Raw genomic sequence first — 19,097 nt, forward strand, 5'->3', positions numbered from 1 at the left:
TTTCAATCTGGGTCTTTCTCTGTGTCTCTCTCTCCCTCCCCATCTTTCTGTATCTCTCTCTGTCTCTCTTTTCCTTTACTCCCCTCCCTCTCTCTTTCCCTCTCCCTCCCTCCATTCGTCCCTCCCTTTTATCCCTGTCTCTGTCTCTTCCCCTCTCTGCTTCCTTACGACCCCGCCTATAATTCTGTTTCTCCTCTGTCTCTTTCTGTCTTACCTGTATCTGGCTCTCTAATAGCTCACCCTGACTTTGAATAAACTCCTTTCGTTAGTTCTTTTAAGATTTACAAAGTGCTTTTTTCATAACCCTTCATGGTATGAAGTGTGAATTTTATTAGCAACTCCATTTTGTGGATGAGGACACTGAAGTTCATTGCTCATTTCTACATAGTTAGTAGAAGTCACAGTCAATCTGGGGAGGGGAGAAGTGGAGAGAGAGATCTGGAAATAAAGGTGATGTTAAGAAAAGAGCTTTCAATTTTTAAAAAGTCAGTCAGTATCCAAATACAGGTTTTCAAGTGTAGAGTTCTTTCCACTATTGTGGGCTATGTGAAGCCAGCACTAAGTCTTCAGAAGCTTTTTTTTCCAGGTTGTTTTCTTCTGGGAACTGAAGATCTGGCATAAAAATAACTAAGAAACTTATCAGGTGCAAGAATTTGAAACACTGAGCTAATTGTCCTCTAGTAATGACAGGGGAGCCTTTCTTAAGGTTCAGAGAATGTTAAAATATAAGATGTTATAGCTGAAAGGAGACTTAGAATAGAGAATTTTAGAGTTGAATGAGACCTTGGAATATAGAATGTTGGAGCAGAAAGGGACAGTGGAATATGGAATGTTGGAATGAAAAGTATGGAATATAGAATGTTTGAAGTGAAAGGGACCTTGCAAAATAGAATGTTGGAGAAGAAAGTAGTCATGAATGTAGAATATTGGAAGTGAATGGGACCTTAGAATATAGAATACACAATATTTCCTAGCTGTGTAATCCTGGGCAAGTCACTTAACCCCAATTGCCTCAGCAAACAACAACAACAACAACAACAACAAAACATAGAATGTTGGAGCATAATGGAACCATGGAATGTAGAATGTTAGAAGTGAAAAGGATCATGGAATACTGAATGTTGGAGAAGAAAGAAATCATGGAATATAGAATGTTGGAAATGAAAGGAATCTTAGAATATAGAATGTTGGAGTAGAATGAAACTATGGAATATAGATTAGAAGAGAAAGGGACATTGGAATATAAAATGTGGAAACAGAAAGGGATCAAGGAATATAGGATGTTGGAAGGCAAAAAGTCCTTGTAATATAGAGTGTTGAAGCTGAAAGGGACTTTGGAAAACTCTTGAATTTCATTGAGCCACTGAGAGGGAAATATTTTGCAAATTGTAAATAGGCATCTTTTCTAATATCTCTGATGATCTCTTTACTAATTTACCTCTCCCTTGATTTCTTAAGTCAGGCCTGCTAGATACCCCTAAACCTAATTTGTTCTATGAGATGGTGTAAACATTAATCATAATGAAATATATCATTTAACTAAGTACTTTCCTCACAATAATGCTGTGAAGTAAGTAGTAAATGTTTGTAGAAAGACTAAATAATATTTGAAGTCAATGATCATATCCCACTTGGAGAAAAGAAGACGAGGGGATGGATCATCAGCTCTGTCTCGTTATTTAGAGGGCCATCACTCAGAGAAGTGGTATATTTACTGTGCTAGGCATTTTGGGGTTTTTTGTTTTTGTTTTTGTTTTTTTGGGTGGGGAGGCAATCAGGGGCCAGGGTCACACAGCTAGTAAGTGTCATGTGTCTAGGACTAGATTTTTTGAACTTAGGTCCTCCTGACTCCAGGGAAGTACTCTATACACACTAGTCCACCTATCTGCCCCTAGGCTTCTTTTTAATGCTCATCATGAAGGGCTCCAAAACAAACCAAGTTGTCCAAGAATAGAATGGGCTGCTTTGTGAAACAATGAACTACCACAGAGACGTTCTTCCAGCTGACTTTCACTTCCTAGGTACTACTACTACCTTCTCTTCCTTCTCTTGCCTCCTAGCTCCAATGAAGAATGGGCTACTCATCCCAATTCCTTGTACTCCCTCCCCAAGGCATTTTGTCCATGCTTCAGGCTTGTTCTAGATATTAATTTCTTTTTATTCAGGTGCCAGAAACTTAGTGCATGCCTGGCCTATGCCTGGGTACAATGCCATGGGCAAGATGAGAGAAGACTGCTTGCTTCTGCAGCACAGGGGATCTTGGCTCTGCCATTTAAATGCTAGGTTATCTTTGGACAAGTAATTCTGCCCTACTGAGCCTATCATCTCAGCTGTGAAATGGGCAGGATATTACACTGTAGCCCGGGAAAGGGCTTTGTAAGCCACAAAGTGAATTATTTTTATGATGCCAATGGGAATGCTGGGAACAAGACTTGTACCAAGGGTCTTGAACAAAGATGGCTATAAGGTGAGTTCTTCCTATAGAACACTGTGGATTTGTTGAGCCAAAGAGGGCCAAGGCCAGTCTCTGAAACCACACCCAGGAAAGCACACAAGCAACTGTTTTAGCAAGGCAAGATTTTTATTTGGACAATAGAACTTAGATGGGACCCGCATTTATCGAGAGCAGATGTTCTGAGTATTACAGCAAGCAGGACAATTACCTTTTGTTTTGAGAGAAGGCCAAGAGCCCAGGATAATGGTAACCTTTAGCTTAACCTCCCTGCTGCGTCCTCATGGGCTCTGTGACACACTGCATGCATGGGCCCTGGTTCTCCTTCAAGAACCACCCTAAAATCATCTCTGCCTCTGAAGGTGGACAAAGCCACATCTCTGGGCAGGGCAGGGCAGAGTAGCCAGAAGTTTAGTAGATAGCATCAGCAGATGGTGATGCTCTCACCTGTTATAGAGAGACCAGGGGATTATGGCAGTGACTTAAGATAATTCAGACTCATAGCAGTGCTTTGCTTGGGGAAAATGGATGGTTGATAAGACCAGAAGCTAGAGGCAAAACTCCTACTTCCCCTATGCTAACTGCCAGCTTCTGCTTCTGATAGAGGGAGCACTTTGTGAGATGGGCCCCAAGAATGATCAGGGGAACAAGCCTGCCTTGGGATTCTTCAAGTTTATTACAAGGTCTTATTTTAAAGTTTGCTAACTACCAGGACAGGAATATGGCTGGGTGAGTCTGTGAGAGGTGAACAGCACAGGGCCCAAGGGACTGGGATACAACACTACCAACAATGAGACAGATCATTCTTATCCTTTCTTAGCTCTGAGGCTTGACTGCAGAGGGAGGTGGGATGAGGTCCTGGTTTTGTTTAGAATTCCCAGAGAATGAGCCCTTTCTAGTATCAGGAGGTCCTTGCCTTTTTCTCCTGATAATACTTCAGAAGGAGTTTTTGTTTCTTTAAACTGGGGACCTTGAGAATCCTGCTATAGTAAATCCAACATCTTCACTATTCCATGTAGTAAACCGATGTGTTTTTCTTTCTATTGGGAAGATTAAATTATTCAATTAAAGAAAAATCTGACTACAGTAAATCAAACCTTCTCACATTGCCCCTCCAAGACTACTTTATATTTTTATGGATAATATAAACATCTGGAGAGAATGAATATTGTAAGGACATTGGTAGCAAAAGTTAGATTCACTAGAAGTAATTCAGCAGGAAGCAGGTAAATATATAGTTTCCAAAACTATGTTATGTTCAGATGGTTCAAAAGAGTTAGGAGCTAGGCAATTTGGTTCAAATAAAGTGGTCTTTTCTTTTCCTCACACAAATATACAAAGTATAGTAATAATAGTAAATCTCATAAGGGCAATAGGATCCCTACCACATCCCAAATGATCTTGCCTCACCTGGGCACTCAAACTGGAAGCATAATTTCCTAGCTTTTACCCAGGGAAGAAAGGGTCAGAGACAGGTCTTTGTGGTGCAGGGGAAACTATTACTATTGAGGATATTAAGGAAACTCCTCTGTCCCCATTAAATAGCACAGGAACTCCCAAAATGACTGGTTAGCTGTCAATCAGGAAGAAATCTGAAATTATCCAGGGAAGCTCTGAACTTTCTAGGGAAAAATGAGGAGTGTTTAGCTTGATTCTATTCTCTCCAAAGAAGCTATTCTTCCTGTAGGTGTAACCCCTAGGGGAGTTGTCTTTAGAAATGATTTCATGTCCACTCCCATCCTTATTCTGAATTTTCTCTAGGGCTTTGTAGCCCAAAAGGCTGTTTGTCAGATAGCAATTTTTGACTAAAACTAAACTACAATTGGGGTCAAGGACGTGTGGAAATACCACGGCCCTCTATGGCTAAAGTTGTTTTTGTGTTGATTAATGACTGGCCCATTGTAGGCTCTAAGTGATCCCAGCTTCCATTTAAAAAGCTCTAGGAGACAGCTCTGGATTTGAAAGGCTGAGACTTAGTTTTCCTGCCTCAGGGGTGTGGTGTGATATGTTGCTGACCACACAAGTGCAGGGCAAAGCTCATAAACACAACTCCTCATGCTATGTGCTAGAAAAACATTCCCTTCTTGCCAACATAATTTAGTGGCTAAGGACATTTATAGAAAAAATGAAGAAAGGGTGAATTAGATATAATCTGACTATTCATTTTCAGGTAAAGATTGAGAAAGCCAGGGATAAGGGCACAAGGACAGAATAAAGTTGAGAGAGAGCAATCCACCTTCTATTCCTCCCTCTTTCAGAGAATGTGTTGGGGAGAGAGGACCCATGCATATATATATACACTTCAGAACCTCTACTCTATTCTGCTCTGCTGCTACAGCTGCCTCAATAATTCTCTTACTGCTTTTCTAAGGATGTTAGGTGTTTAGCTTTGGGAAGAAATGGGGGTTCAAATGTCAATGTGGGGTTCAAATGTCATGTAGGCTAGGTAGTTTCCTGTCCACCTGAGGCCATATGACTTTGGCCTTCATGCCTGGAGGTCAGGTCCTTGGGCTCGGATGTGGACACTGGGCAGGCAGAACCAGGAGAGCGGCAGCTCCTTACTGGTGGTATCTTCGTGGAACTTGATATTTAGATAGAAGTCACCAGTGTAGAGGAAGAGGAGGGCACCCAGACACACAGAGTTCTCTGTTGGTCGAACCTGTTGGAGGATCAAAGATGGAGGCAGTTGAAATGCACCTGCAACGAGTTCAATCGCCTAGATGGTATTTCAGAAAGTATTTGCATGTGATATCACACAAGATTACTCCTGCCTGTCCCATAGGAAACACTTGATAGCCACTTGTTGGCTGACTCATTGGATGTTGTGGATAGTCTTTTACTCTCCAATCTATGTACATTAACAGAATTATCTCCCATACCTGAGAACATACACTTTTACTCTCTCTACCTGCTGTAATTCTTTTTTGCCTTCAAGATCCAGCCCTATTGAAGCTTCTCAGATCCTCCAGATGAAAAGGACCATTGCCTCCTTCCATTTTCTTGGCAGTCTCTTACAGAATCTCCATATCTTAGCAGAGTGCTTAATACATAGTAGGTTTTTTTAAAACTAGTATTTGGTTTAATTCAAATAGATAAGCATTTATTAACACAGAGTTCAGAGCTGTATTTACTGTCTGACACTTATCACTCTCTTAGTCAATACATATCAGTGTCTCCCTATCATCTTTAGGATAAACTCTCTTTAGCTTTCAAAATCATTCACAAGACAGTCCCAATCAAGCTTTCCAGTCTTATTGAACTATGTTCTTTTAAATAAGTTTTTTACAGCTTTTTATTTTCAAAACATATGCACAGATAATTTGACAACAGTGTTTGCAATTTTTTCCTCCTTCCCCTGACCCTTTCCCCTAGATGGCAAGCAATCCAATATATGTTAAACATGTTAAAATATATGTTAAATCCAGTATGTATAAACATATTTATACAATTCTCTTGCTGCAAAGAAGAATCAAATCAAAAAAAGAATGTAAATGAATAAGAAAACAAAATGCAAATGAACAACAATCAAAAAGAGTGAGAATGTTATGTTATAATCCATATTCAGTTCTCACAGTCTTCTCTCTGGATGTAGATGGCTCTCTTCATCACAAGATCATTGGAACTGGAATCAGTCATGTCATTGTCTCAAAGAGTCATATTCATCAGAACTGATCATCATATAATCTTGTTGCTGTGTACAATGATCTCCTAGTTCTGCTCATTTTACTCAGCATCAGTTCATGTAAGTCTCTCCAGGCCTCTCTAAAATCATCCTGCTAATCATTTCTTACAGGACAATAATATTCCATAACATTCATATACCACAGTTTATTCAGCCATTCTCCAATTGATGGGCATCCACTAAATTTTCAGTTTCTTGCCACTACAAAAAGGGCTGCCACAAACATTTTTGCACATATAGGTCCCTTTCATTCCTTTAAGAGCTCTTTGGGATATAAGTCCAGTAGTAACACTGCTGGGTCAAAGGAAATGTACAGTTTGATAACTTTCTGAGCATAGTTCCAAATTGCTCTCCAGAATGGCTGGATCTGTTCACAACTCCATTAACAAGGTATTATTGCCCCAGTTTTCCCATATCCCCTCCAATATTCATCATTATTTTTTTCTGTCATCTTAGCCAATCTGAGAGGCTGTAGTAGTATCTCAGAGTTGTCTTAATTTGCACTGATCAATAGTGATTTAGAGCACCTTTTCATATGATTAGAAATGGTTTTAATTTCTTTATCTGAAAATTTTCTGTTCATATCCTTTGATCATTTATCAACTGGAAAAATGGCTTGAATTATTATAAATTTGAGTCAATTCTCTCTACATTTTAGAAATGAGGTCTTTATCAGAACCTTAAATGTAAAAATGATTTCCCAATTTATTGCTTCCCTTCTGATCCTGTCTGCATTAGTTTTGTTTGTACAAGAATTTTTAAACATAATATAATCAAAATTATCTATCTGGTGTTCAATTATGAGTTCCAGTACTTCTTTGGACACAAATTCCTTCCCTCTCCATAGATCTGAAAAGTAAACTATTCTATGTTCTTTTAATTTGCTTATACTATCATTATGTCTAAAACACGAAGCCATTTAGATCTTATCTTGGTATGTGGTATTAGGTGTGGGTCAAGCCCTAATTTCTTCCCAGCAGTTTTTGTCAAATAGTGAGTTCTTATCCTAAAAGCTAGGGTCTTTGGGTTTGTCAACTAGATTGCTATAGTTATTGAGTATTTTGTCCTGTAAATCCTAACTATTCCACTGATCAACTACTTTATTTCTTAGCCAGTACTAAATGGTTTTGCTTTATAATATAGTTTTAGATCTGGCACAGCTAGGCCACTTTCATTAGCATTTTTTTCATTAATTCCCTTGAAATTCTTGACCTTTTGTTCTTCCAAATGAACTTTATTATTATTTTTTCTAGATCTGTAAAATAATTTCTTGGGAGTTTGATTGGTATGACATGAAATAAGTAGATTAATTTAAGTAGTATTGTCATTTTTATTATATTCACTCAGTTTACTACCCATGAGCACTTGATATTTTTCCAACTGATTAGATATGATTTTATTTGGGTAGAAAGTGTTTTTTAGTTGTGTTCATATAGTTTCTGACTTTCCCTTGGCAGATAGATTCCCAAATATTTTATATTATTGACAGTTATTTTGAATGGAATTTTTTTTTGTATCTTTTGCTGCTGGACTTCGTTCATAATATATAAAAATGGTGATGAGTTATGTGGATTTACTTTGTATCCTGCAACTGTGAATTGTTTCTAGTAGTTTTTTAGTTGATTCTCTAGGGTTCTCTAAGTATACCATCATATCATCTGCAAAGAGTGATAATTTGATTTCCCCATGGCCTACTATAATTCCTTTAACCTCTTTTTCTTCTCTTATTGCCAAAGCTAATATTTCTAATGCAATATTGAATAGTAGTGGTGATAGTGGGCAGCCTTGTTTCACTCTTGATCTTATTAGGAATGGTTCTAGTTTGTCCTCATTACATATGATGCTTGTTGATGGTTTTAAATAGATGTTACTGATCATTTTAAGGAAAAGACCATTTATTCCTATGCTCTCTAGTGTTTTGTTTTTGTTTTTGTTTTTTGCTGAGGTAATTGGGGTTAAGTGACTTGCTCAGAGTCACACAACTAGGGAGGATTAAATGTCTGAGACCATATTTGAATTCAGGTCCTTCTGACTTCAGTGCTGATGCTCTATCCACTATACCACCTAGATGCCTTTCTCTAATGTTTATAATAAGAATCGGTGTTGGATTTTATCAAATGCTTTTTTCTGCATCTACTGAGGTAATCATATGATTTTTGCTAGTTTGGTTATTGAGAAAGTTGATTATGCTAATAGTTTTCCTAATATGGAATCATTCCTGAATTCCTGGTATAAATCCTACTTGGTCATAGTGTATCTTAGGGATGACTTTCTGTAATCTTGTTGCTAATATTTTATTTAAAAAATTTGCATCACTATTCATTAGGAAAATTGGTCTATAATTTTCTTTCTCTGTTTTTACCCTACCTGGTTTAACTATCAGCACCTTATCACACAGTAGGTTTCTTAATAAGTGAATGAATAGATCCTTACTTAAATGACAAAACTGATACTTATAGGGATGGAATGATTTGCCCAAAGTCATAGCCTCATGGAATTTTGTATTAGAAGAAACTTTAGAGATCATCTTGTCCAAACTTTCTTATTTTATAGGTGAGGAAAATGAGGTAAAGGGAAGAGAAATGCCTTGTTCAAAGTTATCCAGCAAGGCAGTAGAAGAGCCAGGACTAGAACTTGGGTCTTTTCTGGCACACAGGCATCAAGGCTCTTTCCATATGCCCCAAGATGCTGTTTGCATCATAGACAGAAGTCAAACTCAGATATTATTGTACTAAGTCCAGTTCTTCTTCCCAAGGACCTCATAGTCAATTTCCTCAATTCATAAGGAAAGAAATGAGTCAAGTGGTCTAAATCATGGAAAGTTAGAACTAGAAGGGCCCTTAGAGATCATGTGGTTCAAATGACTCATTCTGCAGAGGAGAAATGACTGTATGACCAAGATGCACAATAAGAGCAGGTCTCCAGGTCCATAGCTCAGGGTTCTTTTCATTACACCATGATGCCTCTCCAGAAATATCACCGCATTTCAAACCAAGTTCTCTTTAAGGAATTTAACCAAGAGACAATTAATTTGCACCTCAAATTGGAATCCATCTTTACATTTCTTCCTTCCCAAAGGAACTTCTGACTTCTTCAACTTATTAAGAGGCATAAAACAGCCTTTGTGAAAATCTAAACAAATGTGATTCCATTAAAAAAAGACAAAGGCAAAGTCTGGGCCAGTCTCTCTTTAGGCCATCTCTTGCAAATAAATGAAAAGGGATCAGTAAGAACAGAGAAGAATGAATAAGATCTTAAGACAAATATTTTTCCACTTTTTGGTGATTTCAATATCCAGGAATCAAGACAAATGACTTCCCTCCTCTGGACCTCTGTTTCATCATCTAAAATAAAGGAGATGAATTAGGTTAATTCTAAGATTTCATCTAGAACTAAGACTCTAGTCTTTTCCAGATCTTTTATTCTAAAAGCAAATCATTTCAACTTGCTTGATCTCAGTTTCTTCATTTATAAAATGGGTATGACAATAGCACCAACTTTATTGTTAATAATGGTGGGGAGTGCAGATCAGATGAGATTATATTTAATTTATCTAGTGTACATATTTATGAGTTTTAGTAAACTAAAAAGGGCTATTTTACTGATTAGCTATTATAATAATTATTATTCTATCTATGAAACTTCCGTATCATGGGAGAGCATGCAAAAGAGTCATGAAGTTGCTAAATTAGACATTAAGACTTTTTGATATGGCAGGACTTTGTTTTGAGGAATTAATCCTTTTTTCATTATTATTTTCTAAATGTAAAGTTCAGTCTAATAGATGCTACTGATATAAATTTGTTTTACATATGAGAACAAGCATAGACAGGTTGTTATCTGCATCACTGGAGAGAACTTCTGAATTAATGAGATCATAGATCCATCTGGAGTAATTCATGACTTATGCCCTAAGACCCCATCCAATCCAATTCTAACATTCTCAGATTCCATTTTGGAGAAAATGCATTTTTCTGTAGTGGGAGGAATCAGAAGAGTCGAGAACAATTCTAAATATTCTTTATAAGCTGGCAAGACTTCAAGTATGTGTCCACTGTTAGACACACAGAGTCTGACACCAAAGATGGACCTGACTAGTGATAATGATAAAAATAAAACTAATAATAACAGTAACACTATAATTTATATAATGTTTTAAGATATGAAAAAATTATCTTATTTTATCTTCACAACAACCTTGGGAAGTAGGTGCTATTATTATCCCTATTTACAGATGAGGAGAATGAAACAGAGAGAAGTGAAGTGTCCAGAGTCACACAGTGGTTAAGTATCTGAGGCCATAAATGAGCTTGCTGTTTCCTAATCCAGGCCCAGTGCTCCATCTACTATACCACTTAGGTGCCTTAAAAGTTTCTAGAAGAATTTCTAGAAGAATAAAAGCAAGTTTTGTTTAGATATTCTAATATTCCAATAGATTTGTGATCTTATTGATAAGTAGGGTGTAATTCCTTTCACTACTGCAAATGACAACCCAACCATATCTAGCTATCTCTTATGCCTTCCATACATATCTTCTCATGTGTTCCCTAGAAGGATATCTGCCCAAAGTGCTGGGGCACTTTCTTGTTTGCTCTTGACATTGGGAGACATGCCATGTGCTGTCTAGGCAGGAAATATACTTCCCTTTATTTTTCTATTTTGGGGGGTTTATTTTAAATTAAAAGAACAGATCTTTAAAATAGCATTTTATTAAATCAGTTGTTCCAAGCAGAATGTAATACACTATTGCTCATCCTTTGCTCTCAGTACATGATCCGCCTATCTTCTTTTTTGGTCATATAATTCTTTGATAATATCCTTTTCCTTTGTAATTCCTTATTTATAATGTGTTATAGACTGCTGGTTCCCACTATGCCCTATCCTTTTTAGCATCCCAATAGGTGATCATCCTTTGTAGGAACCTTTTCAGTGTTATGGAATTCATTACTGCAAAAGGCATTTTGGATAGCTGTGACTGTTAAATTCTTCCTCATGTTAAGTCTCCCTGTAATTTCTACTAAACAGTTCTAGTTTTATACGCTGGAGATACGGGTCAAATCTATTTCCTTTTCCACAATCCTATTCTGCACATATCTGAAGGCAGCAATCATATGTCTTCTAAGTCTTCTCTTTTTCAGGCTAAACATCTCAGGTTCCTTCAACTAATTCATATAGCATGGTCTTCACTCCCCTCACTACACTTCTGACATATCCTTACATGCCATGTTCTTGAAACATGGTGATTAGACCAAAGTACTTCAGAGATAGTCTTAGACAACATCATGATGATCCCAAATATAAACCTTAAGTCTTGAGTCCATCATTCAAATAGTGTTTTAGTTTGTTTGTTTAGAAAAAGCAGCCATATCACATAGTGGATTCATATTGAACTTGCTGTCCCTAAATCCTTTACATTTTCTCCGCCTGTAATGCATACTGAGGTACCTAATAAATACTTCAGAAAGACATAACAAAGCAAGGATGGGAACTCTTTAGGTGGAAAGACTTAGGTAAAACTGGAGAGCAGGGCTGGTCACACCAGATCAGACACCTATAGTTAAACTGAAGTCTGCTCTCAATGAAAGGAACAACCATAATTTCTGAAGCTCAGCCTCTTATCTCTTCCTAGCCTCCTCTAAGAAACCACTGTTAAGATTCCTGATTTTGAGCTTGTGTCTATTTCAGGTATATATATTCTTGCATCTCTACCGTGCATCAGCTCCATTATTATCCACCTTATCCCTTTCTCCCCATCTGCACAGAAACTGCTGGACTAATCTAATCATTTCCTTGTTCTCCATAGTGAGGCAAGGCCAATCAGTACCACGGATAGCACTTAGTTCTATTCCTTATTGAGACCTCAAAAGGAACAATACAGGAACATGTGAGAAGACCTTGAAGACTCATCTCCCACAGCCAAGATCCAAAACTTCTTTCTGCTGTCATTTTTTTCATCTTCCTAGCCTATTCTGCTTGTACAGCCACAACATGTGGTATTCTTTCCTCTTGGTCTCTCTTTGACATTTTTTAGTGAGAGTTTTTGTTCTTCACTTTTCAATTTCAGGTGCCAGTGTCTCAGCACTGGCAGTGAGCCATTTCAGGGGCCAAACAGCTTTCTGAAAAACAGGCTTTGTGCACACTTGTGGAATGGGCTTTAGTCTCATTAGTCTAGTAACATACCTAGACAAAAAAAAGGAGGGGGGGGGCTTCTTCAAAAAAATGAAAAATAATGAGGCAGGGCTTGGGCTGTAGGCAACAGGCACTGGATTTAATTAGATGACCTCAGAGACTCCTTCCAAGACAAACATTATAGGATTCAGTTATTCCTAGGATTCTAGAGTTTTATAATCATAAAATTCCAAAGTTTTATGTCTGAAAAATTCTATGTGTCTTGGATTATAAGATTCTTTGCAAAAGAAGATGAGAATTCAGGACTAAATAGATCCACAGGCATTAAGCCTAGAAGTTTTTTCCTTTCTCTTTTTAAAAAGAACAAACCAACTCACCGAGTCAATATAAAAGGTGTTGGATCCCACAAAGGTGATGGCATCCTGAAGCTCATAGTTGTGCACACCATTCTGGTAGTCTTGATAGGGGATTACTGTGAGAGCAAAAGGTCCCACATTTCGCTTGCTCCAATTGGTTAGCCGCACTTCAAGTGGGATGGGGTCACCAACTCGGCAGTCTGCTACAATATCACAGTCACACAGCTGACCATCCACCAGCACATCTGGAAGGCAAGAGAAGAAACCACTCATGGGTGAATAACTGCATGAATGCAAATCAGCACATTTTTACTGAGTAATTACTGTGTACCTAGCCATATGCTATATGCTAGGGTGAGGGTTATCTGAAAAGGAGGGAAGAAGAGATAGTGCAGGACTTCCATCCATTTGAAAGAACAAATCTTAACATATGTCAAGCAGTCCAGATACAATCATGTATTACAGGTGTTAAACAACAACTTACATTGTTATCTTACATTTACATAACACTTTACAGTTTTTGAAGCATTTCCATATTTAATCTTTTGTTATATATTTCTAAAAAGAGAATTAATTTTATTGAAATTGCATGAGAAACCTGTGAGATAAGTCATGGCAATTGAGCATCTCCAGAAGAGGTATGAAAATTATACTCCTTCTGTATGCTGTCCACTAGAAGTTTTGAGATTTTATTAGACATATGACCTGACTCACTGAAAAACAGGCCCCCAAAATCACATTAAAAATATGTACAGTTATAAAAATTTTCATCAAAAAATGTCTCATATGGCACAAAGTCTTTGGTGTCAAACTCTAATAGAAATAGAGGCACTAAACTTTATTAAAAAGATTCTTGCAGGTTGCGTATTAATTTAGAAAAGTACATATTAATATTATCTTCTACAGCATTTTTATTTATTTTGTTAAATATTCTACAGTTTCATTTTAATCTGGTTTGGTAAACATTTGAGAGTATTGTAGGCTGCAGGTTGGCTGCAGCAGACCTCTGCTGTATTTACTAGGATTAGTGAATCCTTTTTAAAATAGCTATTCTTTAATTGATAAATGGTTAAAGAAGGTGAACAGATAATTTTCAGATGAAGAAATTAAAACCATTTCTAGTTATATGAAAAATACTCTAAATCACTACTGAACAAAGATAACTCTGAGATACCATTACACACCTCTCAGATTGGCTAAGATGACAGGAAAAGATAAAGATGAATGTTGGAGGAGATGTGGGAAAACTGGGACTCTAATATATTGTTGGTGGAATTGTGAACTGATCCAACCATTCTGGAGAGCAATTTGGGAGAATAGTCATGGCCTAGTGGGTCTAGTGGAAAAAGCACTGGAGTTAATATGACAAAATCTGGGCACAAGCTTTGGCTCTATCATCTCTTAGCAATGTGATCAAAGATAAGTCACTTTACCTTTCTAGGTTTAACTTTCCTTACTTGCAAAAAAAAAAAAAAAAACTTTTCTAGATAGTGTTTCTAGGTTTACAATCCCTTTCCTCATCACAACCCTGTCTTGTAACTAGTGGAACAATCATACGTCATTAAAAAACAAGCAAAAAACTTCTTTGATTTCATTGGCATAAAAAATATCTGATGAAAAATTTCTTTCCTATCAATACCAGTTCTGCAACTCTGAGTTTGGGGAACTTGCTTTGGGCCCCAATAAGTTAAGTGATTTACTCTGTGTCATACAGAATATTATTAATCAGAGGCTGGACATTAAATTTAGTTCTTCCTGACTTAAAGATTGATTCTTCTTACTATCCTTCCATGTTGATGATCCCCATTGCAAAGATAGAAACAGGGCATGAGAAATGTCTTGATCAAGATCATGTAGCAAGTCAGTGTTAGTGATGTTAGATGATATTTGTTTTGTTGTGGGGATGATGAAATTAATGTAGAAGCGCTCCTTTTTACTCAAAATGCTCTATAAACATCTACAATCATGTGAACTTTATCAGGTCTAAGTAGAATAAGCCAGAGAGGATTTGGGTTCTTGGAGGAAGATAAGACAAACTTCACCCATTTTTACAATTTTATTGAGTCCTAGCCCCATTTTCTACTTCTAATACTTATGATTCATTGCTTATGTCTGAAAAAAATGCTTTGAGATCCCATTGGTGATAGATTCTAAACTGAATTCCTAAATTAATCAATGTATCAGAGAATGGACTTAATTATTTTATTTTAAGCTACTCAAAATGCAGCTCATCCCAATGAGAATGTTCTCCCTCTTCCCACTAAATAATATTTTATTTTTTTCCAATTGCAGGTAAAAATACTTTTCACATTCACTTTTGTATGATTTTGAGTTCCAAAATTATCTCCCTTCTTTTACTCCCTTTCCCATCCATATGACAGGAAGTACTCTGATACAGGTGATATATGGACAATCATGTTTAACATATTTTCACATTTGTCATGTTATAAAAGAAGAATTGGAACAAAAGGGAGAAACTATGTGTTTCTTATTTTTCTTGACACTGACTTTATATGGCATTTATATAAGGCTTGGACTCAATACTTGGATATGCCTTCTTTCGACTCTCATGATTACAACTCTAATTCATGTATCATTTCCTCTTGATTTACTCAATTACTATGATACACTCCTAACTAGTCTCTAATTTTGTTCTTTTCTAATCGATTCCTTATTCTACTAGCAGAATTATCCTGATGTGGAAGCCACCATTCAGATCCAACATCTTCTCAGTGGTGCTCCACTGCCTAGAGGAAGAAAATGCAAATCCCTTTGCCTAGCACTTAGTTTTTTCTATGATATGACTCCATGCTTACTTTATACCACTACATTTCAGGTACTCTCTTTTCAGGTTATCTGGACTACCAAATATTCTTTGATCTTACTTTTCCCTCTCCAGCCTTGGTACTTTTTAAGCACAAAGTACTCCCTGCAATGGGCTCCCTTTATATTGAGCTCCTGGTGTGGATTCCTTCAATCACTATCTCTTGAAGTCCTTCCCTTCTTTCAAAGTCTATCTCAGGGGCAACATCCTACAGAAATCTCTCTCTAATCCTCCCTCTTTAAAATGATTAGTGTCCAATTTATCATACCTCTCTTGTGTACTTACATTCTGGTTGTATTGGATTTCTTTCTTTATTTCTCATTCTCAGATCAGATTTTAAGTTCCTTGAAGGGTAGGGGTTTTGCTGTTTTTTATTTTGTATTCCCTGTGCTGAACACGGGCTTTTCAACATACCATGTCTTATAGTCAATGTATGCTGACTTGTTTTTGGTACTGAATTTTCAAGATCTGTCCTTGTGAACTGAATATGTTGTTGCCATGTCCAACATCCCAGCCTTCAATGAATGCTTTCTTAGTGCTGATCATTTTGGTAAATCCAAAAAAAAAAAATCAGAGATGGACCTTCTACATGAAATATTTTATTTTTACTGAGGTAGGAAAGTAGGTCACTGAACTGGATCTGAAGCAATAAAAAAACCTTTTGTTGCTTAGAGGGGTAAGTTTCAGTTATCTGGAAAAGCCATGGGGATTTTTTGACAGCATTGGGTAAATGAGATTTGACTGTGTTATGTGTGAATGGGCTAATTTTATATTTGTTGACAGGTTGCTCTGTAGTTTTTCTCAAGTAATTTCTTATATTCATGCTTTGTTTTCTCCCAGACTCCTCTGGGGAAAAGGGAAAATCATCAGAGAATCCTATCACTGCAGAGTTGAAAGGGACCTTAGTGGTCACTTAGCACCCCCTCCCTGATGGACGACGTTTTCCACAACATCCTTGACCACAGCTACTCCATAAATGCTGGCTGACAGTGTCCTCAGAAAGGCAGCAGCTCAGGCTGGGAATGATGATTAACCTTGTGTTGACACCAGCTGTGGTGTCTCTGCCAGCATACCAGAATGACAATGATCTTTGAACCCCAACTCCAAAAGCTACACTCAGAGGGGGTGGGGGTGGGGGTTCAGATTCTATGCAGGGATGGAGTTAATTACATTTGTGGCTTCTGCATCCAGAGTTCCTAGGAGGAAGTCAGGCCCTGCAAACATTCTGCAAATGGAATTGTCTTGTTTGGAATGAAACTGATTTTTGCTTGTTATTTATAGATTTCTTTCAGCATTTCTTTCCCTGGAAGGAGGTTAGAAAAGGAAAGACTTTTAGGCTATGTTTAAGTCAGTGTGTATCGTGACAAGCGTGCTGGATTCAAATCATGGTCCTGTTATTTGCTACCTGGGTAATGACATGTCAGTTTGCCTTTCTCAATCAGTTTCCTTATCTGTAAAATAAGAAGGTTGAGCTACATTGTTACTTATAAGGTTGCAAATAGCTCTAAATTTTAAAATACTAGCACTTCTAGCACTGAAGAATCTGGGGCTATCTTAACACAAATTCTGCCCCGGGGATATGATGGGAAGGCAGGCAAATGTTGGTGCAAAACAGAATAAAGTAATGCTTTTATGCACCAAATTGCCACATAATGTTTATATGTGTGTGTGTGTGTGTATATATATATATATATATATATATATATAAATTTCACATTTAATTTCTTAGTAGCAAAGACATTTTCTCACCGAAGCACTCTTTACAACAGGCAGATTGTCTGATTTCTAAACTGGGCTCTGGTTTGGGAAATGCTGCTCTAGCAGAAAGCACCCTGGACTTGTGAGCAAAAGTGGCCTCAGCTCTACCACTTACCAGCTGTGTGACCTTATTTACCACTCAAGTCCCTTCTGCTGGGTGGCACAGGAGAAAGAACACTGCACTTGGAGTTAAAGGACATCGATTTGAATTTTGACTCTTTCTTATTATCTGTGACCTTAGAAACTATTTCTCTGGGCCTGTTTTTTCTTTCTCTCTTTTTTTAAAAGGGGAAGGGGGGAGGAACTGGACTAAATGATCTCTTTAGGTCCTATCTAGTTCTTTAATGCTTTGGTGGGTGTGTAATCTCACCTTGTGGACACTCCTTCCAGCAAGGAAGACTGAAAGCTACCCACAGCTTCTTTATTGGTGAAGCCTTCCTCTAAGTCTTCTTGTAATTCCCTGACAAAGGGGTCCATCTTACACCAGAGGGATCTTCCTCAAGATTTCTTGAGAGTTCATGGATACAGTGAATTGTGAAGGCTGTCCACTGTTACTCTTATTACAAGACCAACCCACATGCTTTCTAAATTATACCGACAGAAAGAGGTCCTGCCTGTATGTCACTGGCACAGTATAATCTGCTTTCCCCCACTAGATGCCTCCCCATGATCTTTTGGTGACCTTGCAAAGCTTTACATCTTCAGAAACCCTGGCATTCTATGACTCTTAGCATCACCAGAAAAATGCTGATGTTGAAAAGATCCTGCTCTAAAACTCATCAGTTCTTTCTTGTTGAATCTCAGCTTTCTAATCTGTAAAGTGAGGCTAATCACAGGACTACCCACTACATAGCAGTGCCATGGACTCACATGGCACAATAGCTGTTAATCTGTTAACATAAATTATGATATAAATATGAGCTATAGCAATGATGGGCTCCCCCAGTGAGGATGTACTGAAATACCTTCCATATAGGAACCATGTTTTAAATAGTGTGGAGGCCATCAGAAGCTAGAGTGATGTCACTATCTGTACCTTGTCATCAGGCGAGCATACTGAATGATGTTAATAACAACTGGCATTTATATATTGCTTTAAGGTTGGCAAAGTGCTTTACATAACATCATATCATTTGGACAATGGTGGTTATTGGTACTGCCACAGTTAGTGTTTGAAAATCTTGGAAAAGTAGAAAAGTCCTAGCTATAAAAGTTATAGTTCTTCATTTTTGTTTAGTAATTTGTAGCTTATTGACACATTTGCAGAAGGACTCAGACAAAGTGGAGCATATTTAGATAAGGGTAATCAGAATGAAAAGAGAGTTGGAGACCAGGCATCATGAGAACAGATTGAAGAAACTAGAGATGATTAGTCCAGAAAAGAGATCTGTTGGGAGACATAGCAAATTTCTTTAAGTGTCTGAGGGATATTCAGAAAAGAAAGAACAACTTTATTCTGCTTGGCCCTAAAAGATACCATTAGGATGACTAATGAGTGATTTCTGGTAGAAAGGCTGATTTGAACTATGTTAAAAAAAAAAAAAAAACAAAAAAAAACTTCCTAATGATTAGGCTTGTATGAAAGGGAAATGGACTGTCATTATCACTAGCAGTCATCATGTAGTATCTAGATAACCATTGAAATGAAACAATGATGATGATGATAATTTTTAAAAAACAATAATATCTGCATTTTTGTAGTTTTTTACACTACATTTTGTAGTATAATGTGACTTTTGGTTATTTTTGTTATTTTACATTACATTTACAAAGCACTTTACCAATATTATCTCATTTTATCCTCATAACAACCTTAGGAGGTAGGTTTTGTTATTATCCCCATATTATATATCAGGAAACTGAAGCAGAATAAATGACTTGCTGAGGATTATACAG

At 37.3% G+C, this 19,097-nt stretch overlaps 1 protein-coding gene across 3 annotated transcripts in view; it reads right to left on the reverse strand.

Annotated features, from left to right (window-relative positions):
• Positions 1-2,562: 2,562 nt before the first annotated feature.
• The window catches only part of TRAPPC9 (trafficking protein particle complex subunit 9), a 1,007,235-nt gene continuing 990,700 nt past the window's right edge, over positions 2,563-19,097 (reverse strand). For all 3 annotated transcript variants that reach the window (XM_051971143.1, XM_051971142.1, XM_051971144.1), the window contains 2 exons: positions 12,641-12,864; positions 2,563-5,111 (listed from right to left, as the gene is read on the reverse strand). In XM_051971143.1, the coding sequence (XP_051827103.1) occupies positions 4,938-5,111; positions 12,641-12,864 (398 nt within the window). In that variant the 3' untranslated portion in view covers positions 2,563-4,937. The remainder of the gene's footprint in view (positions 5,112-12,640; positions 12,865-19,097) is intronic.

Source organism: Antechinus flavipes, chromosome 1, assembly GCF_016432865.1.
Source record: "Antechinus flavipes isolate AdamAnt ecotype Samford, QLD, Australia chromosome 1, AdamAnt_v2, whole genome shotgun sequence".
In the NCBI taxonomy this organism is placed as follows: Eukaryota; Metazoa; Chordata; class Mammalia; order Dasyuromorphia; family Dasyuridae; genus Antechinus; species Antechinus flavipes.